The 24096-nt window shown below is 46.6% G+C and overlaps 2 protein-coding genes across 3 annotated transcripts in view; both read right to left on the bottom strand.

Moving 5' to 3' along the window:
- Nucleotides 1–24096, bottom strand: part of ATF1 (activating transcription factor 1) — a 450302-nt gene that overhangs the window by 26360 nt on the left and 399846 nt on the right. Inside the window, exon 4 of the mRNA XM_030967199.1 lies at nt 14060–14067. The gene's annotated coding sequence lies outside the window, so the exon portion shown is untranslated. The remainder of the gene's footprint in view (nt 1–14059; nt 14068–24096) is intronic.
- The window catches only part of DIP2B (disco interacting protein 2 homolog B), a 59789-nt gene that overhangs the window by 12583 nt on the left and 23110 nt on the right, over nt 1–24096 (bottom strand). The window contains exons 2-23 of one of the 2 annotated variants that reach the window (XM_030967167.1): nt 21701–21772; nt 17636–17779; nt 17257–17382; nt 14720–14932; nt 12338–12481; nt 11537–11656; nt 10741–10938; nt 10426–10517; nt 10024–10116; nt 8689–8812; nt 8083–8192; nt 6985–7087; nt 5935–5999; nt 5355–5448; nt 4523–4642; nt 3839–3953; nt 3142–3281; nt 2801–2937; nt 2400–2480; nt 2144–2271; nt 1321–1435; nt 141–342 (exon numbers count right to left, since the gene is read on the bottom strand). In XM_030967167.1, the coding sequence (XP_030823027.1) occupies nt 141–342; nt 1321–1435; nt 2144–2271; nt 2400–2480; nt 2801–2937; nt 3142–3281; nt 3839–3953; nt 4523–4642; nt 5355–5448; nt 5935–5999; nt 6985–7087; nt 8083–8192; nt 8689–8812; nt 10024–10116; nt 10426–10517; nt 10741–10938; nt 11537–11656; nt 12338–12481; nt 14720–14932; nt 17257–17382; nt 17636–17779; nt 21701–21772 (2736 nt within the window). Of the gene's footprint in view, nt 1–140; nt 343–1320; nt 1436–2143; nt 2272–2399; nt 2481–2800; nt 2938–3141; nt 3282–3838; nt 3954–4522; nt 4643–5354; nt 5449–5934; nt 6000–6984; nt 7088–8082; nt 8193–8688; nt 8813–10005; nt 10117–10425; nt 10518–10740; nt 10939–11536; nt 11657–12337; nt 12482–14719; nt 14933–17256; nt 17383–17635; nt 17780–21700; nt 21773–24096 lie in introns of both variants that reach the window. The other variant, XM_030967166.1, reaches the window with a different exon arrangement.

Below are 24096 nucleotides of genomic sequence, written 5' to 3'. Positions count from 1 at the left end.
CTGGAACAAGCCCCAGCCACGGGGCACAAGACAGGCCCTGGTCCCCAGCACGTGGGACAGGGAGGAGGACACCACCCAGTCCCTGGGGCTGAGCACTGAGCCCCACTTCAACAACACCAAACAAAAGAGGTTCAGGTTACCTGGCTGTTTCTGCCTGGGCTTTGGCAAGTTTGTCACACAAGTGTGTGGGCACATGAGGATGTTGCAGGGGTGCAGAGAGCCCTCCAGAAAGTGCTGTTTGGTTTGGGAGATGTGGATCCCTCCCAGCGGAGTTTTTGGCAATGTGTTGGCTGGCACGAGAGCAAGGCAGTAAACACCCACTTGGTGAATGCTGTCAATGGCCTAGAGAAAGGAGAGATGGTCACTGGCATTCCTGGCACTGCTGGGCACAGTCTGCTGCTGCTGAAGCACTGACACACTGCAAGACAAATCCCTGCGCTTGTGAGTCAATCACTGACATCCCATTTGACCTCTGTGCCACCAGTGAGCCCTGCAATGAGCATGAAGTACTGGGTACACCCCTGCCTTTACAGCCCATTTCATAGACACCAAATCCATTTTTAAATCCTTCATGACCAAAATCCCAAAATACCCACGGTTGCCTGATGAATCACACGATTCTGATCTTGGGATTGTATCCATCTGTCTCCTCTGAACCGTCACACTCTGTTCCCTCCTGCCCGCCTCAGCATTCAGGCATCTGATCCATTATTCAGAGCACCAGGTACTTCCCTGGTTTTCCACCCCAGTTTGCACAGTTCACTCCCTGAATGTCATTCCTGGAATGACACACATGCAGTGCAGGCAGCTCTCAAAGGAAGTACTTGCTACTCATTCTTTTAGGACCACACTCATTCAGCTGTTCTGGCCTTTCCCTGCCCACTTGGTCCCTGCTGAAAATGCATCTCCAAAGAAAAGGGTGGCTTTAAAGCCAAATTCTGAGCTCCACGTGATCCAGACTAAAAGCAGAACTCCAAAGCTTGAGCACAGATCTGCTCAGCAGTTCTGAGAGGAGACTGCCAGAGCCCCTCTGTTCTACGGGATTCATGGAATCCCAGACTGGTCAAGGAATTTCTTCCCAAAATTGAACTTAAATTCCTCCTCTTTCAGTTTGAAGCCATTCCCCTTGTCCTGTCACTCCAGTTCCCTCAGGATACAACAGAACAGCTTGGACACAGCTTGTGACCCTGCACAAACACCTTGTGCCAAGAGGGATGCAAAGCTCGTGGCACCTCCATCCCTGGGCTCTCTCCATCGGGGCCCTCGGTGGCCTCTGCTCTGCCCACACCCCAAAAGCTGCAGGATTTCCCCCGGCTGTACCTGCAGCACCCGACTCATCCACTGGAAACTGTCCTCCTCAGATGCATCTGGCCTCTGCTCTGCCACCACCACGATCCTCTCGTCGTAGAACACAGACACGGAGAACACAGCAATCCTACGGAAAAGGGCAGAGCCACGCTCCAGTTTCACTCCTCAGAAACAGGAGGCCAAGGAGAGATTAAAGATAGAACTTGTTAAAATAACCCAGGGACAAAAGCAAGAGAAAAAGCACCAGACAATTAACATTGACTCAAAAGGAAAAACTGGGGAGTATTTAAGCGGTTAATTCCACTTTCTGATGGAATTTCCATATGGCACAGTCCCCCGTTCTCCCAACCTGCTGTCACATTCTTGTTCCAACTTCTGGCAAAGCCCAAATGAAAGGAGATTTAAAGGCACCTACAGGATGGTTTAAAATCTCTCACTAAGTCTTGGAGATATGAGCTCCAGCTCCGCCTGAAGATCTAGAAAATTGTATCCACAACTGCTAAATAAAAATCAAGTATCTTTCGACATTAATGAAACTCTTCCTTGCTGCACCAGCCAGCAGCTAACAACTGCAACTCTGCAGAGACAGAGAATTAATTTCTCCATGTGCCTGACTTATCTTGTTACTTGATTGCTTTCCCTAAAGCACAGACTTGATGAAAAGCCAGAATGGATAGTGGGAAAAAGATCTGTGTTGGGCAGGATCAGGGCAATTACTACCTAAATCAAAAATATGTTTACTTTAACTGTGCTACCAAAGAAAAATCCAAGAAAGTACTAAAGCTTGTGCTTTGCTTTATTACATGCAGCAGGTGATGGGGTTTCTTGTGCTGACCTTCCTCTGTAAACTGTTTTTATTGACTCCACGGCCAGTCCAGTGGCCACGATGTCATCGGCGTTGTGCCTTCTCCCGCTCACTGTCAGCAACCCGTCCATTTTCCCAACCACAAACACCAAACTGCCCTGCAAGACAAGAAGGCAACTGTGAGGAACTCACAGCGAGCTCTTCTCACACATCCTCCCTCCCCAAAAGCTTTTCTCTGAAATGCTGAAGGGCCAGAGCAGTGCAGACTCTGAGCTGCCTCACGTACAGGTCCAACAAATCCCAGCAAGCCGGAGCGCACGAAGGGCACTTCCCCCACTGGAGAGCCAGAGGAGTTCACAGGGATCACCTGCAACACAAGGGAGGACATTGGAGGCCTGAGGAGAGAAAAACGTTCCCAAACCACCCCAAAATTGTGGAGAAAAACCACCCCAAGAATTGCACTTAACGTGAGTGAAGGGAAGAGGAAAAGGGCAGGGAACCCTCAGTACAGCCAGGGTGGGAGATGTTTATGGAGGGGATTCTGAGTATCTCTAACTGCAAGGAGATTTCCAGTGCATGTTTATAAAATACAATATTAACACTTCAGTTACAAACCCAAGGAGTTGCACAAGACCACCAGTTTGACACAGAAAATGGGGCAGGAAAGATGCATTCTGCTAGACATACCTCGAAAGTATTCTTTGTCACCCCTGCCAGCCCATAGTACATCATTCCTCCTGCTCTGGAGCTCACACAGATTTCACCAATCTCATCTGTTTTACAGAGCTGGGGTGGCCCATCTGGTTTCACTATACACATCATGCCTAGGAAAAATCAGGCTTTGTTAAAAACAGCTCCCAAATTTTGCCCTGTGTGAGAACTGACACGTTTAATCGTGACAGGAATGACTGAGTCTGGCACTGCCCCACCTCTCCCACACTGAGGCTGATGTGGGAGAGAACACTGACCCATTCTGCTCCTAAAACATCCCCAAAACCATCTCCCATCAGCCTCCTGCCTGCTTTTACCTCCTGGCATCACGTGCCCGACGTCCTGGACAGTGAGAGCAGAGTTTTTATCCTCGGTGTTGACCCGAATGACACCGAAACTCAGCCCGTTCATGGACAGGATGGCTCTGCCTGGCAGAGGGGCCCCGGGGACTCCAGGCCTGGGAAGGACACAAAATGAATAAATACACTCAATCAGGCACCCAGCTTGGTGTTAGACTCAGATGGAGATGGCACAGCAACAGAAATAGGTGTGTTCAGTGTCTCTGCTTTGCATAATCATTTCAAACTGTGATGGCAGTAAGGATCCCCACCCAAATTTTCAGTCCCGAAGGAATTGTGTTCTGGGCACTGCAGCTCCTCTGCCAGCTCCTTATCTCACCCCAGGGCAAACCCCAGCTCCCACCCCCGTTTCTTACAGAAGGCAGCAATGGACAGAAACAGAGTGTGAGAATGTCCAAATGATCTCAAATCTCATCTCAGATTCAGAACATCTCCCAGGCTGTGGAAATCAGGAGGAGGAAAAGCAGAGTTCAGGCACTGCTGAGCTGTCACACACCTCAGAAATCACTTGGATCTCAGGAGGGAGGTTTAAAGCTCAGCAACTTGAGTACCTGAGCACACAGAGTAAATGTCAGAGGAGTTTATTACATGCTTAAATCAACTCTGACCAACCCAAGTGTGAAGAAAGCCCAGGCTGGATGACTCAATCTGTTACCTCCGGATTGCAACGGTCATCGCTTCGGGAGAGGTGGCACAGGGACAAATCGCCTCTGGTTTGAGCCCATGGCTCTGAAACAAGCTCAGGAAGGCATCACAGGAGGAAACAGACCCTAGGAAGAAAGAAAAGATGCCACTAGGACTTCACAGATATTGATTTCATGCCCATCTACAGGACGGGTCAGGAGGAGGATTTGGGAAACTCCAGGAGGAAGCAGCCTCAAGTTGTGCTAGGGAGGTTTAGGTTGGACATGAAGGAAAATCTCTTCACTCCAAGGATGGTCAGGCATTGGAACAAGCCCAGACTGGACATTCAGACAGTGGATTCTGCCCAGGTGGAATCACAAACCCTGGAGGGATTTAAAGGACGTGTGGACGTGGCACTTGGGGACAGGGTTTAGTGGTGAACGTGGTGCTAGGTGAAGAGCTAGACTTGATGGTCTTAAATGTCTTTTCCAGCCTGAACAATTCTCTGATTTTATAAACACTGCCCCCCATCTGACTCTCCCTTTTCCTGCTTTGCAGGATCTCTCACAGCCTAAAGGATGGCAACACAAAAACCTCGAAACACCCTTGTCCTGTGCCCCAGCAGCAGCAGGCAGAGCTCTGCCCCAGGAGCTCCAAGGGAGCTGATCCTGCTGCCAGGGGCTGCAGGGAGGCCTGGCAGGGCTGGGACACTCACAGGGGTTGGCGCCGTCGGTGACGATCAGCATCCGCAGCGAGCTCAGGCTCACGTCTCTTTGGTCCCGGTGGGCCATCATGGCCCAGTGCAAGTCTCGACACTTCACCAGAGCAACTTTTGCTGCAAAACACAAAAACACCACCTCAGGGCAAATCAAAGCTTTCCAAGAGTTATTTTCATAGAACTCACACAGTCTGAGACCCCCAAATGAGGGAATTCTCACCTAAGCAAGGAAGCCTTAAATAACTGAGGCTGCAGTAACAGCAAAGCCAACACACAATGGCATCTGCTGTGGCACTGCCAGCACCTGAGCCAGGGTCTGTCATCATCACAGCTCCTCCTCCAAAGGCCATAAATCATTTTCACCCTCTGAAAGCTCTCAGGGAAGCCAGGGACCAAGGGCTCCTGCTGCACTCTAGCATTTCCTTGGTTTCATAAAAGAAACTGGCTCCAAGTCACAAGATCCCCATCGTGTTCCCCACCACTGACATGGCATAAGGACTTTGTGCACAGAAATAAATGGCAAAGTCCCCTGTCCTCCCAAGCTGTTACATTCCTGTTCCAACCTCTGGCAAGTCACCAGTGCAAGGAGTTTTACAAGTATCCACATGACTGGGGGCTTAAAATCTCCCACTGAATGTTACAGGTATTAGCTCCAGCCCTGCTTGAGGATCTAGAAAATCATACCTAATACTGCAAAATAAAAATCAACTGCCTTTGGACATTAGTGAAACTCTTGGCCCTTGAGATTTGTCATGGAACAGCAAGAAGGGTTTAAGGCATTTGAGATTTTAATGGCCCTCACTCTTGGATCCTGAGAATTCCAAGTTACCTTTGTGGGCGTGAACCCTCTGCACCCATGAGAGAGGACAGGTTTTCATCACAGAATAGGGCACGCTGATAGTGTGCAGCTTGTTCATTACATTCTGAAAAACAGGAAAAAGATTGCTAGGGAAGGGATCCCAAACCTTTCATTGAGTTATTAGAAATAAGAGTCACCCTCAGTGCCTGTCAACTTCCACCCCGTCAGGAGTTCACAGAGGTTTAGTCAGGGTGATTCTGTTGTTCCCCCAGGGAACTGGAGATTTTGGCAGGGAGGGGAATGGTTGTTTTAACAGATAATAGTCCCCAGACTTGGACTCTGTTACCACAGAATCATGGAATTCTGGAATGGGTTTCGTTGGGAGGGACCTTAAAGCTCATCCAGTGCCACCCTGCCCTGACCAGGGACACCTTCCACTATCCCAGGGTGCTCCAAGCCACATCCAACCTGGTCTTGGACACTTCTAGGGATCTCAGCTTCTCTGGGCACCCTTTGCCAGGGCCTGGTCACCCTCACAAGGAAGAAATTTTTCCTAATATCCCATCTAATCATTAATCTCTCATTCCAGAGAGCTCTGGCACCAACTCACCGTTAGAATGCCATGCCACAGCCCTGCATCCTTCTTAAAATCCAACACATTCACTATCGTTTCACCTGGGAAAAGAAAGGTGAAGCTGTCAAGTGCAACATGCCAGCACAGCTGTGTCCATCACTTATTCTGGAATCTGCACAAGGATGAACATCCCTGCCCTGTCAGACCCGCTCCAGGGGCAGCCCAGGGCCCTGGGTGATTACACGTGTTACTGATCACAGCTCCTTGCCATGCAAAGGAACAACTGCACGTCCGTGCCTGAGCAGGAACATGTCCAGAAAGCTGCAAGGAAATCACATTTGGAAATCCAGCTGCCAGCTGGAAATCACATTCCAGCCTGAGATGTGCATCAGTAGGACAGGAAGGGTCTGGAGCTCGTTATGCACGAGCAGGGGAGGGAAGGGGAGCTCGAGAGCATCACTCTAGCCCTGACTCCCAGCACTGATGAATTCTAAAGGCAAACTTTGAATTTTATACCTCTGTGACCTACAGCTCTATAAATAATTTCACTCATGGATGTAGGGATTAGCTTGATTTACAAGGCAGACCAGAATAAACCATAACCTACAGCAAAACCCTCTGGAATATCACCAGCACCTTCCAACCTCCATTTCTGGGTTCCCCAAAAAACCTCACAGGACCAGAACAGCCCCAGCCCCAGAAACTTTGGTATTGACACACTATCAGCAATGAAAGACATTTCTATGGGCCATCAGTGCAGTGAGAGGGGACTCCAGCTTGGTGAAAAATGCTCCATTTTTCATTCATTTGTTCCCCTTTCGGTGCATCAGAACAGACTCAGTAAATTCACAGAAATTATATAAATCCCCCTTTTTATTCCTCTTCATCATGGCAGTGAAAATGATGCCATTTTGGACGGAAAAACATCACAGCTAATTTTCCCTTTTTGGGGGGAAGAATTAATCTACACTTTCAGATTTGATTTAGTTTTTGAAGTAAATATTGATTACTCAGAGACAGCTGTTGAAGATATGAGAGGCAACCACTTAATTTTGTCAACCTTTGATGTTCTGTGGCCTCACCCACCTTCAGAGTAGTTGCAGGCCTGAGACAAGGCTTGGCAGTGAGCCAGCATGGCCACACGGGACACGGTGACACCCATGACACTGCCCTCCTTGCTGGTCTTGTACTGCAAGGAGAGAGGTTAAAGGGAGTTAAGGAAGAGAGAAACTGAGGAAGTTAAATCACAGAATCCACGTGAAAATCAAGTTTTCTCTCTGTGTTAAAGCTTAGACTCGAGGAGATGGTTATTGCGGTGGCACACATGGAAAATCTCCATGGAGATGGGAGAAAAAATGAATGTGTTTGTGTTTATTTCAGTGTCACTGCTGCTCACAACATCTCTTCCTGCTCCTGTAACAAACTGAAAAACCAATCTGTGCATCAGACTGGCTGAAGCACCACTGAAACTGCTGCAATCCTGTGGGAAATGGATTTGTAAAGAATTTTAAAAATTTGATAGAAAGCTTACATAATTTTAGAGAATTAGAACTGTGAAAGATGCATTGTAGCAGGACCAGGTAGGAAAAAATAGAGGTGATTGGTGTTAGAAGTAACAGCAGCATTTAACCTGAAAAAGGTGTTGTAATTTATAAGGTATTGTAACCAGAAAATAAGTTAGCTTCTGATAGAATGGCATTGAGGTTTACATCTCTTGTGTCTCACTACTCATCAAGATTGATAATAGAATAAAATCTTTTAAAACACCTCTCAATTGTCCAGTCTCAACAAAAGCTGAGAAAACCAACACAATCCCTACAAGTTACCTTCTGGCATAGGAACAAAAATCAGCATTACTGCAAGAACAGAGAATTCCAACTGCTGCTGGCTCAAGCACTGGCAGAAATGGGGTTATCAAGCACCACCTCAGAGCTCAGCTGTCTCCATCCCTCACTTTTTTGGAACAAAAACAATTCTCCAGCTTATTCCAAGCAGTGCTCAAGGCCACAGAGAGATTCAAACCCAAAATGAGCTTCACAGCAGGATGTCCCCAGTGAAAAGCTTGTTTCAGTGGCAGGGAAGTGGGAAGTTGAAGGGAGTGAGGTGAAACTATTCTCCCTCTGGTGATTAGAACATTAAATTCAGCTCACAGAAGGTACTTTCTATTCCCCATTCAGCACTTACCTCAATATATGCTGGCTCAGTTCCTGCTGCTGAGATGTTGGGCTGCCAGTCCTTGGGAGATTTGGAGAGATATTTTGAATCCGTCACAACCCATTTGAGTCTGGGCCAACCTGGAGCCAAAATTAAACGGTACATTAATATCAGTTTATTTATTGAGGGATTTATATCCTGCAAGAATACACTAAACCCCATCATTTGTCCAAGTTCAGTTACACAAGCTAAATTCCAAGCCAAGCCCAGCTACCAGCCAGAAGGTTCATCTCATTTCTCATCAGGGAGTTCAGTGGGCAACCAGGTACTTCCTCTCCTCAGGGAAGATCCCTGCAGCATTCCTAAATAAAGCTTGTGAATAAAACTGCCTTGGAACCTGCCAAATGCCACTGAAGGGACCTGAGCACAACCCTGGTTGGGGGGTGGCTCCTTGTGACCCCCCCAGAGGAGCAGAGCAGCTGTGTCAGACACCACAAACACAAATCCTACACATTTTGCTGATGGGATCAGGAGCTGCCCCTTTACCCCCCAAGTGCCTTCAGAGTCCTGACAGCTCCTTTCAGATGTTCAGCTGCAGCAGAAGTACAATCAAAAGCCATTCTGTAACCAACTCACCTTTAAACTGCACGATTTCTCCATTCTGGGTTTTTGGGAGCCCTTTCAGACACACTTCAGTGGTGAGGGCCAGAGCAATGCCACAGCTCCCCAGCAGGAAACCAATCTGCTGCCCACCAGCATCCTGAGGGAAGAGGGGAAAAGTCACTCCTGCTCAAAGATGACAACAGTCAGCTTTCCCTTACCAAAATCCAAGCTTTGATAATGTTTTGGGGACTGGGGGAAGGAATGGCAAGGAAAAAAAGAAAACAATCCATTTCCACACAGGATCACAGAATCACAACTGGAGCAACTTGGGCTACTGGGAGGTGTCCCTTTGCCAAAAGGATGGAACTGGATGGTCCCCAAGGTCCCTTCCAACTCAAACCATGCTGTGACCTCATGAAACATGGCACTGGCAAGATTAAAATGCATTGGATGTGAAATGCAGGGGAAACAAGAGCTCCTGCCCAGCACCCAGGCATGGAGCTCACCCCATCTCCTGGCATTAAAGGAAACCCAGATGCTGCAAAGAGGAACTGAGAGGCAAAAAAAGCAAAACATGTAATTACACTGGGATAACGAGACCTCTCCATCCCCTGGAGCCAATTTCTGTTGCACAATGATAAAATGAGGAGGCTCACTCAGAAACTGATTGGGCAAATACTGGAGAAGTTTTAATTTTGCATTTGGTTGCTATAGCAGTCTGTCACAGTGCAGAGAGTGAAATCAAAGCTCTGTGAGTCCCTGAGTGCTCCCTGAGCTCATTGCCACCTGTCAGACCAGCTCCCAGCTCAACTGCCACCTCTCCTGCCATAATGCTTGCCATGACCCCATTGTTTTTGTAACTCTCATGAAATCCTATAGTTTCACACAGCTCTTGACAAAGCAATAATATGGCAACAGTGCAAAAATTCTGGTAAGGGTAAAGAAAACACTTTGCTGGGCAAATAATTTACAAAAAGTGCCTCAATGTCTTCAGGAGCACTGAGAACCTCCATGTCCAGCAAAATCAGAGCCTGGCAGAGCTCAGCAAGGCAGGACTGAGCCCTCTCCCATCAACCAGGGGGCAGATCCACACTCTAATCTGTTCTGTATAAATTATTTGCAGTAAGGAAGTGAAGATTGCATCATTTAGGAGAACTGACCATCTCCAGCTGCTCAGCACAGCTCTGATCAATATGTTTTTCCATTCTTAAATGCCAATCCAAGCTCCCAAAAGTCCTTGCTGGTAGGGAGCTGCTCAGGCAGCAGCTGGAGGCTGTGAAATGCTGTCAGAGGCTATGGCCTGACTTGGTTTCCATCCCACATCACTAGTCCAAGTTCCATCAACGTTACCTTTCTGGTAAGAGGTACCTCTATAGGCACTGGGATCACTTCAGCCAGGAGACAGCCATAAAATGCCACCATGAACATCACGGGGTCGTTGTTGGGATACACAAGTGCTACCTGCAACCCACAAGTTAACATTTCAGAATCCACACCTAGAGTGACTGAAGCTAGGAAAATTTGGTGTAATTCCACAGTCTTCCTCACACAGAATGTGTGGAACGAGCACACAGTGCCTGGGTGTGTGAAGGTTCACACACAGCCAAAACACAAGAAGCTGCTCACAGAGGAGCCAGCACCCCTGAAAAATCACACCAATTTCTGTCCCAAGCAGCCCTGTCCCTGGGGTCAGAGCCTCACTATGGTGTCAGCGGAAAGTTCCAGCCCCCAAAGCCCTGGTTTTACTCCAGAGAGTCCCAAAGTCCTTACCCTGTCTCCAGGTTTTAACACAGGTTCATTTTTGGTCCCCAGTTTATTAAGCAGGGTGTAGGCCAGCTTGAGACTTCTGCTCCACAGTTTGCCTGGAAGACAGAACAGAGACTTGCAGAGCTCTGGATCAAGCAGCCAAGAGAACAGCTCCCACCTTGGCTTTTTTACCACCTACACTTCCACTGCTCTGTTCACAAGCCCGGCAAAGACCAGGAAGGTTTTCACATCCCCTGTGAACCCACAAGCCGTGTGCTCTCTCCACTGCTGCTCTCTGGCAGCAGCTGAGCAGGGGAGGGCAGGGGAGGCTCAACTCACCATATGTGAGGGTATAAACCGGTTTTCCTGTCACATCCAGGGCTGTCAGACAGGGACACTTGGCCTGAGTGGTTCCCCAGCGCTGCAGAGCTGCTTCCAAGGCAGGAGGCCAGTTACAGACCACGCCCAGGGGCTCCCCCTTCACCGGGGTCATCTGGCGGCCCTCGGGCTTGGGCTGGTTGGGGTCGGGCTGGGGAACTGAGAAAATGCAATGTTATTTCCAGAATCTGTTGGTATTTCTAATATAATCCAAGTAAAATAATATTCCCCGTCCTTGCGCATTTGTCACCTGACAGTTCAGCTTGAAATAAACTGAAAATAAACGTAAAGGAATGAGGAAAGGAATTTAACAACCCATTCCATCCCTTTTCCTGGGAAGTCTTGCACAGAACAAGAGATGATGAACAGAGGCTTCTCACAGGATGTTGTTCGAAGGTGTTCAACACATCAGTAAGGAAAGGAACACAGAACTGCAGAAAAGAAAACCTTACAAATGAATGCTGGAATGAAATTACCAGTGAGGACAATCCCCTTTGGGAAATTAATTAAAGTAGTAAATGAAAGGAGTTTTAAAATCTATTTAAATATTTTTTTAAGAAGTCTAGTGTTGAGGAGGTCCCCCAAAGCTCAGCAGAACAGTGAATTACTTCAAACACTGGTTTTGTGTCAGACTGTTCATGGAGGCTGCTGCAAACAGTGAATCTGAGCCAACCTTGAGAACAACAGCACAAAGAGCTCAGCTCCCAGAGTATCCAATTGTAACCAATGTGCATAAAATCACTATTTGTGCTATTACCTTCCACAATTTCTTCAAAATCATCCACAAAGAATTCTTTCAGGGGTGGTCTTTTAGGTCTTTTCAAGGTGTTCAGCAATTGCTGAATTTTTGTGGAGACTCTGCTGCTCACAGGAACACCTGGAGGGAAAGACCAGAGCAGTGAGTGCCACATCCAGTTCTTCCCACTCACCTCCAGGGGTCTGGGGCTCCACCACCTCCCTGGGCACTTCCAAAGCTTGACCACCCCATCCATGAAGACATTCCTTCCAGAATGCCAACACCACAACTGCAGCACAGTAACACCTGAATGCAAAACCAAAACCATTCTGATTTTGTGAAGAGCTTAAATGAGATAACAACTGAGGGAGCTGGGGGTGTTTAGCCTGGAGAAAAGGAGACTCAGGGGTGACCTTATCACTATGTACACCTCTCTGAAAGGTGGTTGTAGTCAAGTGGGGTTGGGCTTTTTCTCCAGGCAGCACTGACAGAACAAGAGGACACAGCCTCAAGCTGCACCAATACAGGTTGGATATTAGGGAGAAGTTTTTTACAGAAATGGAGGTAAAGCACTGGAATGGCTGCCCAGGGAGGTGGTGGAGTCACCATCCCTGGGTGTGTTTAACAAAGCCTGGATGTGGCACTGGGTGCCAGGGTTTAGCTGAGGTGCTGGGGCTGGGCTGGACTCGATGATTTGAAAGCCTCTTCTGTCACAGGGATTCTGTGAATTCTGAGATCACCCAGAGCTGGGAGAACAATTGATGTGATTTAAGGCCTCTCTGGACCCTGCTGGCACCCCTGGGTGCCCTGAGGGCTCCGTACCATCTGCAGTGTCCATGAGACTGGAGCGGTTGGATCCCTTGTGCATCCCCTTCACAATCCCAGAGGGAGGGAGGTCGATGGCTGCTGGCCGTGGTGAGGGGGTGGAGGTAGTTGCTGTGACATCTGGAGGGACTGAGAAACTTTCTAGAAAAAGAAGAAAGCTGCTAAATACACCTTTTATTATCTCAGTGTCAGTCACCTGTTCCCAATAATCCTAAGGATTGAATGGTTGGATGTATGGGAACCCTCATAATGCTAAACACACTGATTCCTAAAGGTTCAGCAGCTCTAGGAGAGGCACAGCATCTGCTCTGGAAACTAAAAACCACAAGGTTTTGTCCATGTCAGGAAAGCGCTTCAGCAAAACAGAATTCCTGTTCTTGGTTTCTAACCTTGAAGCTCAATCTCTTGACATTCAGTACTGTAAAAAAAAAAATTAATTTTTTAAAAGTCTGAGATTCACATCAGCTCTGAAACATCCAAAGTCCAGAACAAATCCCTCCCTCACCTATGCACTGATCTCTCTTGCTAGAATTCTACTATTTAGCTTTTTTGTGAGTGAGGGCTTTTGAAAACAAAACATGTGGGAATTTGACCAAAGCAGATCAGCAAAAATTGCGTTGGGTTTCAATCCCTTCCAGCTGGGTGGTTACAGAGCTTGTCCAGCAGCCACAGAATAAATCCAATGAATGGTGGGAGCTCTGTCTTACTTCTGCTTCAAGTTGCAAGACATTGTCCTGCCTCTCAGCCAAGGCTGCAACTGCACCCTGCAGGAATTCTCCCGTGAACTCTCTCTTAAACAAGGGATTTTGCTAATGGGGGGTTTCTTTACACAACCCAGCAGGTTCAGTCATGTGATCGGGCAAGAATATTCTATTCTGGCTTAACAGCACCAGCAGCTGCTGCTTACAAAGGAAAAACTCAACAATCTGAAACTATGGGTTGGGTTTTACAGATAATCTGAAGTCAAATCCCAAATTCCCACTGACAGGGTTTTGTGGTTGATTCTGTGTCGACTTCCCTTTTTCTAAGGAGAAAAAACCGCTCATTTCTGCATCCCTTTGAAGACTCAGTGGCAAGGAATATTTCTCATGCACTGAACTTCTAAAATCACTGGAAAGGACGTGGATTTGTACAATCCAAACATCTGCAGGACTTTTTATTGCTCTCAAGAGAGAGATGTACAGAATTATGTATGTGAGAGCTCTATTCATTTAAACCAGGTGTTAACAAGGTATGAATGTGGCAAATAGAATCCTGACAAAGATTCAAAGCTTCTATTTTGCATAAGACACTAATTAGATTAGACAGTAGATATTCTGGAGGTAAAAAGCTGTGTTACCTTAATTCACTGCAAAAGGTAATGTGGCCTTCTGCATGCTCCAATTAAAAACAGCCTCTCTGCTTCAAAGACATTAATTATATTGACTACATTTTATGGGCAATCTCCTCAGTTTTCCATTTCAGGAAACAATTTGCATCCCAGCAAATAAACAAACAAAAATAACAGCAATAAAAAGATAAATAAGTGAAAGATAAAATCACCAGCACTTCTAAGCACTGCTTGCCCCAACCCAGTTAAGCAGAAGCAGAGAGCACATGAAATACAGACAATGTCCTACGGTGCAGGAATTTCCTCACCAGCAGCTAAAAAGGACAAACATACACAGAGCAAAAACAAACTTGGCCATTTCATACAGAAGCATCAGCAGCAAGGAGCACCTCAGAGCCTCAGAAAACTGAGCCCGGGGTATCCAGATCTGTAGATTTTGCTCCATCTCCTCAGTACCTGGATGCTCTGGTTATTCCTCAGACAGCCACAAAGAGCTGGGCTAAAGTTTTACTCCTCTAACCCTGTTTTTTAATGACAGGCTCATTTGTTCACACACAGAGCTGGATTTGATTCTTTTTCTTTCCTGATCTAACGTAGACAATAAACCATGGGGGCTCAGAGCAAAATGAGGATGTTAAACACAGCATTTCCCCACTCCACAGGCACAGACACCCCTGAGGGATTCGTCAGGACACAGATGAAAATGTCACTTGCACTGGGCAGCTTTGTACCCATGGGAGCTCCCAAGAGCTGGAGACATAAAGCAACACAGGACACAGAGTTGTGCCTCCTGCTCTGTCCACACTGTCCCTGGAGTCTCCCTGCTTCCAGAAGCTCCTGCTCCCCACTCTCCCTTTTACAACCACCTCAATCTTCTGAAATTCTTCAGGAAAACAACAGCGTGAAGGTGCAACTCCAACCAATCCTAGCAAGTTCCATCAACACCAGCTAAACTCTTGCTCTGAATTTCCCTTCTGCAAGGGACAACTCCACCTTTATCAACACAGTCTGCACTCGAAGCGATTGTTCTGTTGGTACCCAGCTCCTACCTATTCGAGTATTGGCAAATACATCAGCTAGTGACCCACTGGTCCCTTTGCCTTCTCCATGGGAAAGTGTAGAGGATGCTGATGAGGATGTGGATGACCCCTGAACAGATCGGTTGATCCAAGACTCAGCATTCTGTAAGCTCTGGTGCAATGCAGCAGAGAGAGCAGCTTGACGCCTGAGCGAGCCCTCGTCCTCGGAGGCGGAAGACGTGTCTGTGTGGAAGCAGAAAGAAAATCTAGCTGCTTAGGGAAAAGCACATGGCACTGAACATGCTCTTTCCAATCACATATCAACAGCACAGGCTTTCACAGGAAGATCTGTTTTCCACATTGGCCAAACCAGAGGTTAAAGCAGCAGAATTGTTGGTGGGAACACACTCACCCCTGTTTGATTCACCTCCTCAGACAACATCCTTCCCCTGGGGTCTCCAAGCCTAGAACTTAACTCTCATTACTTTTCCATTCACATTCCATAGTATCAGATGCTGTTTTGCCTAACTCTGGTCATTCTGAACTGGAAAGTGAAGGGTCAGGGTCGTTGTCAAACTGCAAAGTCCCAGGAACAAAGAAAACGCAGGAGACAACTGTGCCAAGGCCACAGCAGAAAATGCTTTTGTCTGGGCTCTAAATGGGGCCCTTTCAATGGCAGAAAACAAACAAAAAGCCCAACCCCAAAACAAAACAGAAATCTACAGCAAGGAACTGCTTCCTGTGTGTCCCAGAGCACAGATATCTCAGCTGTCCCAAAACTGTGAACTAATTATTTAATTACCACGAAGCAAGCACTCAGTTCTTGAGATGTTGAATTGTACAGTGCTAAACACAAACACACAAGTGGCTTTAGCCTAAAATTTAGGTGTTCTTCAAAGTGATTTTCTGCCTACACTGGAGTGGTAAATCAAAGTACTAAATCATGTTCTATCACTTGCCAGAGTGGAACGGAGTGAGGAGCTGAGGCAAAGGCTGACTCCAGCCATGCTTGAGTGCTGACCTCGACTGGTGTGACTCCCCCAGCACAGGATGTGCTGCAGTCCTGGACAAGTGAGCACAGAGCTGAGACCCAAGCAGACACCAGGAACATGCATCAGCCCCCCGAGAAAGGAAGGGAAAAAGGAAGTGTGATAAAACAGGAAATAAGGAAGAGGAGGAGGAGTGACGTGGCCCAGCAGAGCAGTTTCAGAGCTATGAATTCACCAGGAGATGTGGATTCATAACATTTTGGATGACTTTGTCAATCCAAATGGCTGCGATGCTTCTGCACAATGAGACACAACATAGAAATCACTGCCAAAAACCACACGGACTCGTTTGTCATCAGTGCATCCAGCTGCTGGAAAACAGAGGGTTATTGATTTCTGCTGCACATGCATCGTGACAGACACTGTGTCACCAGGGATTCTGCTGCAGCCAGCACACGGCAGGCGTGAGAGAAGTCCTGCAAGTCTGGAATCCCACCAGACCCCTCTGAGGGCCTTGCCCAGAAACGAACATCACTGCAAACCCTCCTCTTGTGTGCTGAGCATTAAACATTCATGACATCAAGATGTGAATTATCCATCAGAAACAGGAAGAAGTGGCCTCAGTCCAGACCTGCTCAGCTCTGGCCAGTTTGAATCACAGAACCATGGAACACCCTGAGCTGGACCCACAAGGACCATCCAAGGTCCAAGGTTGGACCCACAAGGACCATCCAAGGACATCCAGGACATCCCCAGGATCCCACCGCGTGGTTCTTAAAGAACTCCTGGAAGAGAGGTCACTTCCAGCCATGAGAGAGGACTGACAGACTCCCTGAAGAGCTGCAACACTGGGAGGGAGCACTGCAGCCCCTTGGTTTGGAAGGTGCATCCCTGGACAGCCCAGTACAGCCTTGTTGTAATAGAAACAGACAGGATTCTAGGGCTTTTTTAATGCAGAAAAGATGAATTTTTAATGCTACAGTCTATTTTTATATAGTTTTAAAAGTTATTGTGTTTAACTTTAATTGGCTAGTAACTTTTTTGCTACTCAATTTATTGGCTAGAGGGTGTTTGTGTGTGTACGTGTTAAGGCTTTTTCTTTCCACAGATGTTTATGTATTTTCTTTAAGGATTCTTATGGGTAGAATTTCCTTCTTTATAGCTGCAAACTGTTTTTTTTTACAAGAATAGATTGCTATGTAAATTGATTTTTATAATTTTTTTACACGGAACATAAAAGCCTAACTGTTAGTTTTACTTAGCTGAAGTAGTAGGCTAAAGTTACAATTTTATAAATATATTACAATTATGTAGAAATTTAATTACAATATTTATAATTCTTTTATAAATATTTTATTTATAATAAAATAATAAGTAAATAAATAACAAGATAAAATAATAAATATATACTTTAAATAAAAATAAAATTTAAATTATTTATTATAAATAAAAAGAGAAATCTTTTAAATAACTAAAAATAAATAAATAAATAGATATTTTAAATAAATAAAAATAATAAATAAATATTTTAGGATTTATTTTTAATAAGGTTTTTAGCTATATGCCACAGAGCCTCACCTGGGGGAGTGCAGGCATCTGCTGGGGACTGGACGAAGGTGGAGCGGCGCTTGGTGGGCATGGGCAGGGCCATCTTCTGCTCCTTGTGCTTGGCCAGCGCCGCCTGGACCGCTTCCGTGTGGATGTCTGCGAGAGGGAAGTGCCTCAGCACCAGCACAGCACCAAGGGGATGCCTCAACATTGCAGTTTTTCTAGTTTTCAAACCCTGTGCTGGGTTAGTGCAAAGCTCTGAGCTCCACGTACAGCGGAGTTAACTGGCTTCACATTTCAGTTAGGCAAAACAACCCATCTGGGCCTGCGATCCAAGGACACCTTCAGGCCCCAAAAGATATGAACAAAAGTGAAGTTCCATCCAGGGAACTCCTGTCCCTGCCCTTACCAGATCGGTAACGTTCATCTCTGGCTCCCCCTGAGCGAGCTCGGTGGAATTTGGATGAGGATGAGGAGGATGATGCTGAGGCTGGAGCTGCAGATGGAACGGGCATCTGAGGTTTGGATTCCTTCTGTAATGCTGGATCAACCCCTGGAAAACAGGGAGAGGGAAATAGAAGGAGGTTTTTTGGACCACACTCTTCCCTTCTCCCATGACAGGGCCATGGATGTCACAAAGCTGGTTTGTCACTCAGCGTCCCAGTGACCAGCTTGTTATTGACTGGAAAAAAACCAATAATAAACCAGCAGCAAGAGCCTTTGCTGTTCCCATTAATCACAAACCCAAGGAGACCTCCAGCTGTCTGGTTCTGGCTTTCAGCATGTCCAGCGTGTGGCTTTATCATCCAGAAGAAGTTTGTTTATCCCATTAAAACAGGAAGGAAAATAGATAATCTGATAAACAGTATAATTTTACATAATTCAGCAAGAGCAACTTGGAGTTGTTGCTACTGGAGGTTCAATTCTAAAATGAATCTGTGTGTCAGAGGGAAGTTTTGAAAATTAAAACCCAGAGGTCACCCAGCTGTAATTTCCTCCAGGCTGTCACCTGGAGTCATGCAAAACCAAGAGCAACTGTGTCATCTGTATGTGCTGCTTTGGAATTCTCACAAACTACCAAAGGATCAGAGAAATGGAGAGGAAACCACAAATCCTGAGTTTCCAATCCAGTCACACCACTTTTGAGGTGTGTGGTTTTAGGTAAACAACTTCAGGTGAATGCTTTGAGCTCAGGGACTCACAATAACAGCAAATCACCCTGAGCTAGCTGCAGCAATCTCCACAGGATTGCACAATTCTTCAGGCTGGAAAAGTCTTGAGACCATCGAGCCCAAGCTGGGCTCCATGCCCACCTTGTCACCAGCCCAGAGCTCTGAGTGCCACCTGCAGCCCGTCCTCGGACACCTCCAGGATGGGCACTCCAAACCTCCCTGGGCAGCTCCAACTCCTGACCCCCCTTTCCATGGGGAAATTCCTGCTGATGTCCAACCCAGACCCCCTGACCCCCACCTGGCTCCACCCTCCTGTCAGGAGTTGTGCAGTGAAAATTCCCCCCTGAGCCTCCTTTTCTCCAGGCTGAGCCCCCACAGCTCCCTCAGGAGTTCCCCAGCCCCTTCCCCAGCTCTGTTCCCATCTCTGGACATACCCCAGCCCCTCAGTATCTCTCCTGTACAAAGACTTTTTTTTTTAATTCCTCATCTTGATAACCAGTTTAACACCTCTGTAGCATTTATCTGCCTTTGCCAAACCCAGCCCAGTTTTATTTTGATCCAAAACCAACACGACTTCACAGACCAAAGAGAAAAGCTTCATGTTTTCTGATCACTCGAGTATTTACAAATTCAGGCACCCACTAGATGTCAGCAGCAGATTTAACAGTATTTAAATGAATTATTAAATTCATATTCAGTTCTCTTTCGTAAGTCTTGTAAAAGCCTCTCATCTCTCCGTGAGGCATCACAGGGCAAACATGACATTCCAGTTAGGAAGGGATCAGAGGTGGCTCTAAGTGACATGACACACAGAGAACAAGCTCTTTGTTTCAATATTTTGCTCTGACATAATAACATGTTCCAGTGGCCTCACAAAGCGTTCAGACACAGAGGAGGAAAGAGTGTAAATCACTGATGGTTACACAACAAAGCAGCACAAGTGAGCCAAGCCTGGCAGGTGACAGGTGATTTATTTAGAGCTCCCTTCAGAATAATCCTGCTACAGCTGCACTTTCTGCTGGCAGAAACATGACAAATATGACAGAGAGATGAAAAAAGAATTATTTTAGATTGGCTTTGAAGGATGCCATGGATTTGTTGACTGTCTTCAGTTTCTAATGAGAATTGACTGCTTTGTGATTCCTGTGTTTTGGTGAAGGGCCAATGATTTAGAGATTCAGAGACTGAACCATTAGAGGATCAACAAGGATAAATGTTTGCATGAATAACAAGGAGAGCAAGTGCCACATGCACAAGGAAGCAGCTGCAAACCTGTAACTCCACTGTCTGCAAACAGAATGCAGCAGCAGTGCTGGGGCTGGACTGGCTATTCCTTGAAGATGCTTTCTTTCAAGCTACATACCCATAAAAACATGGAAATAACCACCTTGAGCCTCCAGGGTTTCCAGGGCAGCCTGAACACACTCCCAGAACCCAGGGACACCTGGCCCAACTCCACAGGCTTCATTTGCTGTGCTTGCTGCTGACCCCCATCATGGAGAACTCCCTGGAATTAGGGACTTCAGATTTTGGGATCTGCAGACTGCAGAGATTTTAGGAGTTAGCAGCTAGATGGACCTTAATGGATACTGCATCAGGAAAAAAATGCATCTTTAGGTAATTAACAGTGCTGCCTTAACTCCTGAGGCCATGTGAATGGAGAGCAGATCAAGCAGTAAGAATCTCCAAAATGATCTCGTGCTGACATGCCCTGACACGTCACCCCCTCCCTTCCTCTCATTTCACATCCATGGAATGGAGACACTCCATCAGCCAACACCAGCCCAGTGCTCACAGAAATGGCAAGAAATGCCAGCACTAAGTATTTTGTTGTTGTTGTTGTTGTTATTGTTGTTGTGGACTAAATGAATTTTCTTCTCATTACCAAGGTGACCTGATTCTGAATCCCTCACGCATGACTTCCACGGGGTTTTTACAACAGGAGATTCCCAGACACTGGGGCAGCTGGGTGTGAGATGGATAAAAAGCTGCAGAGCTGGGCCGGAAGGGCAATCAAACCTCTGGGTTAATTGGTGACCTCCATCATCCCAGGCTTCTGCCTGGACTTCAGCTCCTCTGGCAGCTCTCAAAGCCCCACAATTAACAGAGCAGAGCCCAGTCTTGCCAAACACTTTTTCCCCCCTTCTAATTACACATTTTCTGAGACAAATCAAATGTGCACAGTGCCAGGGTTGGGGCCAGGATTATATCATCTTCAGACTCCAGAATACTCGAGACAAAAGCAGGGCTGCCAAGAGTTCCTGAACTACCCAAGGATTCCCCATTTCCTCCTCAGGCTCGAGATCTCCACTGGCACAAATGCTAGCCTGAGGACTGTAAAACCTGCTCAACAAATACCTACTTATCAAGAGGGATTAGTCATGTGTATACTAGTTTTTGGTTTCTTTAAGTAACAGAAATAGATTTGATAAATAGGCAGCAACCAAGTCTTTGAGATTCCCATCACATCCTGCTCCAGGGAGCCCTCAGCACTTGGAGAGCTGTTTGTTACAAAATCTCCATTTTGAAGGCTAAATTGCATTTTTGCTTGCCTTGCTCCCTTCAGCTCAGACAGAATACACTGTATAAAACCCAATCTCAAAGCGCCCCACCTTGAGGTGAATAAACAACCAAATCCAACCTGAGAACGAGCTAGAGAGCAGGAACTGGGCAGTGGTTTGGGGTGGGAGAGTCAGGAAGTTGCCACATGACAACTTTATTTTCCCCCATCAAGTGCCTGAAGGGAGCTGCCGTCATTTCCCCCAGTCCCGTGGTGTTGATGGGCAATAAATGCACTTTGAGCTTTTACTCTTTATCAGTTTTTTTTTTGGCAGTAGACCAGGCTCAGTAAATTCCAGTAGGTCCATCCATGACTCCCTGTCATAGCCAGTCACTGCCTGAAATCAGAACCAGACACATCAGTTTTTAATGGCTGAACATCTCAGCATATCAGTAACAATTATTCCAGGTAAGCCCTAAAATAATGATTGGACACACATTTAGCCACGTCCTTCAGTTTACAATTAAATGTAATTATCCCACATACAACCAGCTGAGCTGCTCTGGATCTCTGAACCAAAGGAAACAATTGTACCTGAAGGAGGTGATTTCAGCTACTCTGACAAAATAAAGCAACAAATTATAAAAATCCTAATGTTTCTTCAAGAAGGCATTAAGAAGGACACAGCACAGATATTTTAGAGAATGTTTCCAGAATGGTTCTTGAGGACCTTCATGATTGATCCAGAGCCCTTGAGGAGCCAACGGAGTGGGAGGTGATTCCAGCCAAAACAAGGACCTACCTTGGGTTTGTGGAACATACGGAGCCAGCAGCTTTGCTCTCTTCTTCTCATACCCCTTCTGTGTGATGTCCCCTAAAAACAAGCAAAGAAACCTCATTTAATCACATTAGAATTTTGCAATTTGAGGTCTGCTTGCTTTTTTCTCAGTGCCATTAAGGTTTCACCTGAACACAGCTGAAGAAAACCTGAAACTCAATAAATCCGAGCACATTAAGATTTCAAAGCTCCATATTACAGAACTTCTGCAGTTTCCCTTGGGATCAGAGACCTACACTATCCACTATTTAAATGCAATAACTTGGATCACAGCAGCTATCTAAATGGAATATCAAAGCAGTGAAAAACTAAAAAGGGAAACTGGGAGTGCATGAAAATATTCTGTAACCACAAAAAACAACTTATGCGAACAAAGTGGGATAATTCCCAACCCAAAGGGTGAAGGGGAAGTGCAAACTCAGAGCCTCATCTTCAACTAATCAAACAGCAAACAAAGTGAGTCCACTGCAGCAGCTGCTTAGGGGATGTCCAAAAACTGAGACAAGGGTGGATATGATCCAGGTGCCAGGGAATCACCACATGCACAGGGAGCAATTTCTTCCATATATGTCAATTAAACTTCCCTTCTTTCAGTTTGAACCCATTGCCCCTGTCCTGTCACTGCAGTTGCTGGTGAATTGTCCTTTTCCAGCTTCCCTGTAGCCCTTTCAGACACTGGAAGGAGCTGTGAAGTCTCCACACCACCTTCTCTTCTCCACGCTGAATGTTCCCAACTCTCCCAGCCTGTCTCCATACGGGAGGTGCTCCAGTCCCTTTTTTATCAACCTCATAGCCTCCTCTGGACCTGCTCCAACAGCTCCACATCCTTCTTATGGTGGGGGCCCCAGAACTGGACAGAAACCTCCAGGTGGGCTGAGCAGAGGGGGAGAATCCCCTCTGGAGTGATTATTATTAGAGTGATTACTCTAGAGACCAGAATAAGCATTTGTAAACTTTTCCCTCTTTTAAAAAACTAATCTGTCTGATCCTGGAGATGCACCATCTGGCTGCTGTCTTTTGTTTTAATTTCTCACATTACATCAGAACCACAAGAAAGACTGGAACCTTGGAGGGATTAAAACAAACAGCCCTGCAGCGTTTCAAGCCTCTTCATAGCCTGCCCGGCACTCACAAACTCCCATCTCCCAGAAATGGGGAGCCATCAAACACACAGCACTAAGAAAACAGAATTATTTGCTATCAAGCTAAAATCAAGCCACAGTTACAGGATGACAAGAAGTGAGTGATCAAAACAGGATGTTTTCTTTGCTGTGAGCCTAAACGGAGAGGGAGCAGCCTCAGCCCCAGAGCAGCTCCGGCTGCGGGGTTTGCCCTGAACAGGATCCTCCTGCCAGTCCCCTCCGCAGCACAAAGGGGATTACAGGCTTCAGGCTCTAAGCCTCCCAACACCACCAATGTCTGCTAAAACATTCCAGCTAAGTGCCCAGTTTGGTTCCAAAGGTGATTTGTGGAATGCCTGGAAAGGGAATGGACTCCACCCCTCAAATGCCAGTGGCACTTCAAACTCTGAGACCAGGACTTCCAGAGCTGGAGTGGGACTCAGTGGCTTCAGACTGACAGAGGTTTAGATAAGATCCTGGGGAGAAACTCCTCCCTGTGAGGGTGCTGAGGCCCTGGCACAGGGTGCCCAGAGAAGCTGGGACTGCCCCTGGATCCCTGGAAGTGTCCAAGGCCAGGCTGGCAGGACTTGGAGCAACCTGGGATAGTGGAAAGTGTCCCTGCCGTGGAAGGGGATGGAACAGGATGAGCTTTTCCAACCCAAACCATTCCATGATTCCATCCCTCTCTGACTTGTGCTGCTCAGGGCAGGGTGTGCATCTGCACACAGAATTTTATCTCACTCCTCCAACACTATGTTTGAGTCAGGGCCCAACAAGTCCAAACAAATCCAGCAGCTGAAAGGGAGAATGTCCATGATGCACTGAAATGCCAAGCAAAGCAGTAATTTCAGTGCCTGGTTGCAGTGCAGAGCTCAGGTGACACTCACCCTGCTCACTGGCCCTGGTAGCCCCCAAGACAAGGTGACCCTTTGGGCTGCCAGAGCACTCTGGCAATGTCCATTTGGGAGACATCCAGGGGTGGATGCTGCAGGAAAGCACAGGTACACAGAAAGGGGAGGGATTTCTCCTTACAAGCCAACCCACTGGTTTGTTCAGAGCTTGTTATTCTGTGATTAATTTCTCCACAAGATTTAATTGTACTCTTCACATTGGTGGTTACACACTACATGTAATGAAACATTTGCCACAGAAAATTGGTGGAATTAATAAGGAATATAACATATACAAATAATGTAAGTACATTATGAACAAATACCAGAACTTTACGTAGTACCAGCA

This window comes from Camarhynchus parvulus, chromosome 29 (genome assembly GCF_901933205.1).
Source record: "Camarhynchus parvulus chromosome 29, STF_HiC, whole genome shotgun sequence".
NCBI classification, from domain to species: domain Eukaryota; kingdom Metazoa; phylum Chordata; class Aves; order Passeriformes; family Thraupidae; genus Camarhynchus; species Camarhynchus parvulus.
This window is presented reverse-complemented; position numbering and strand designations above follow the sequence as displayed.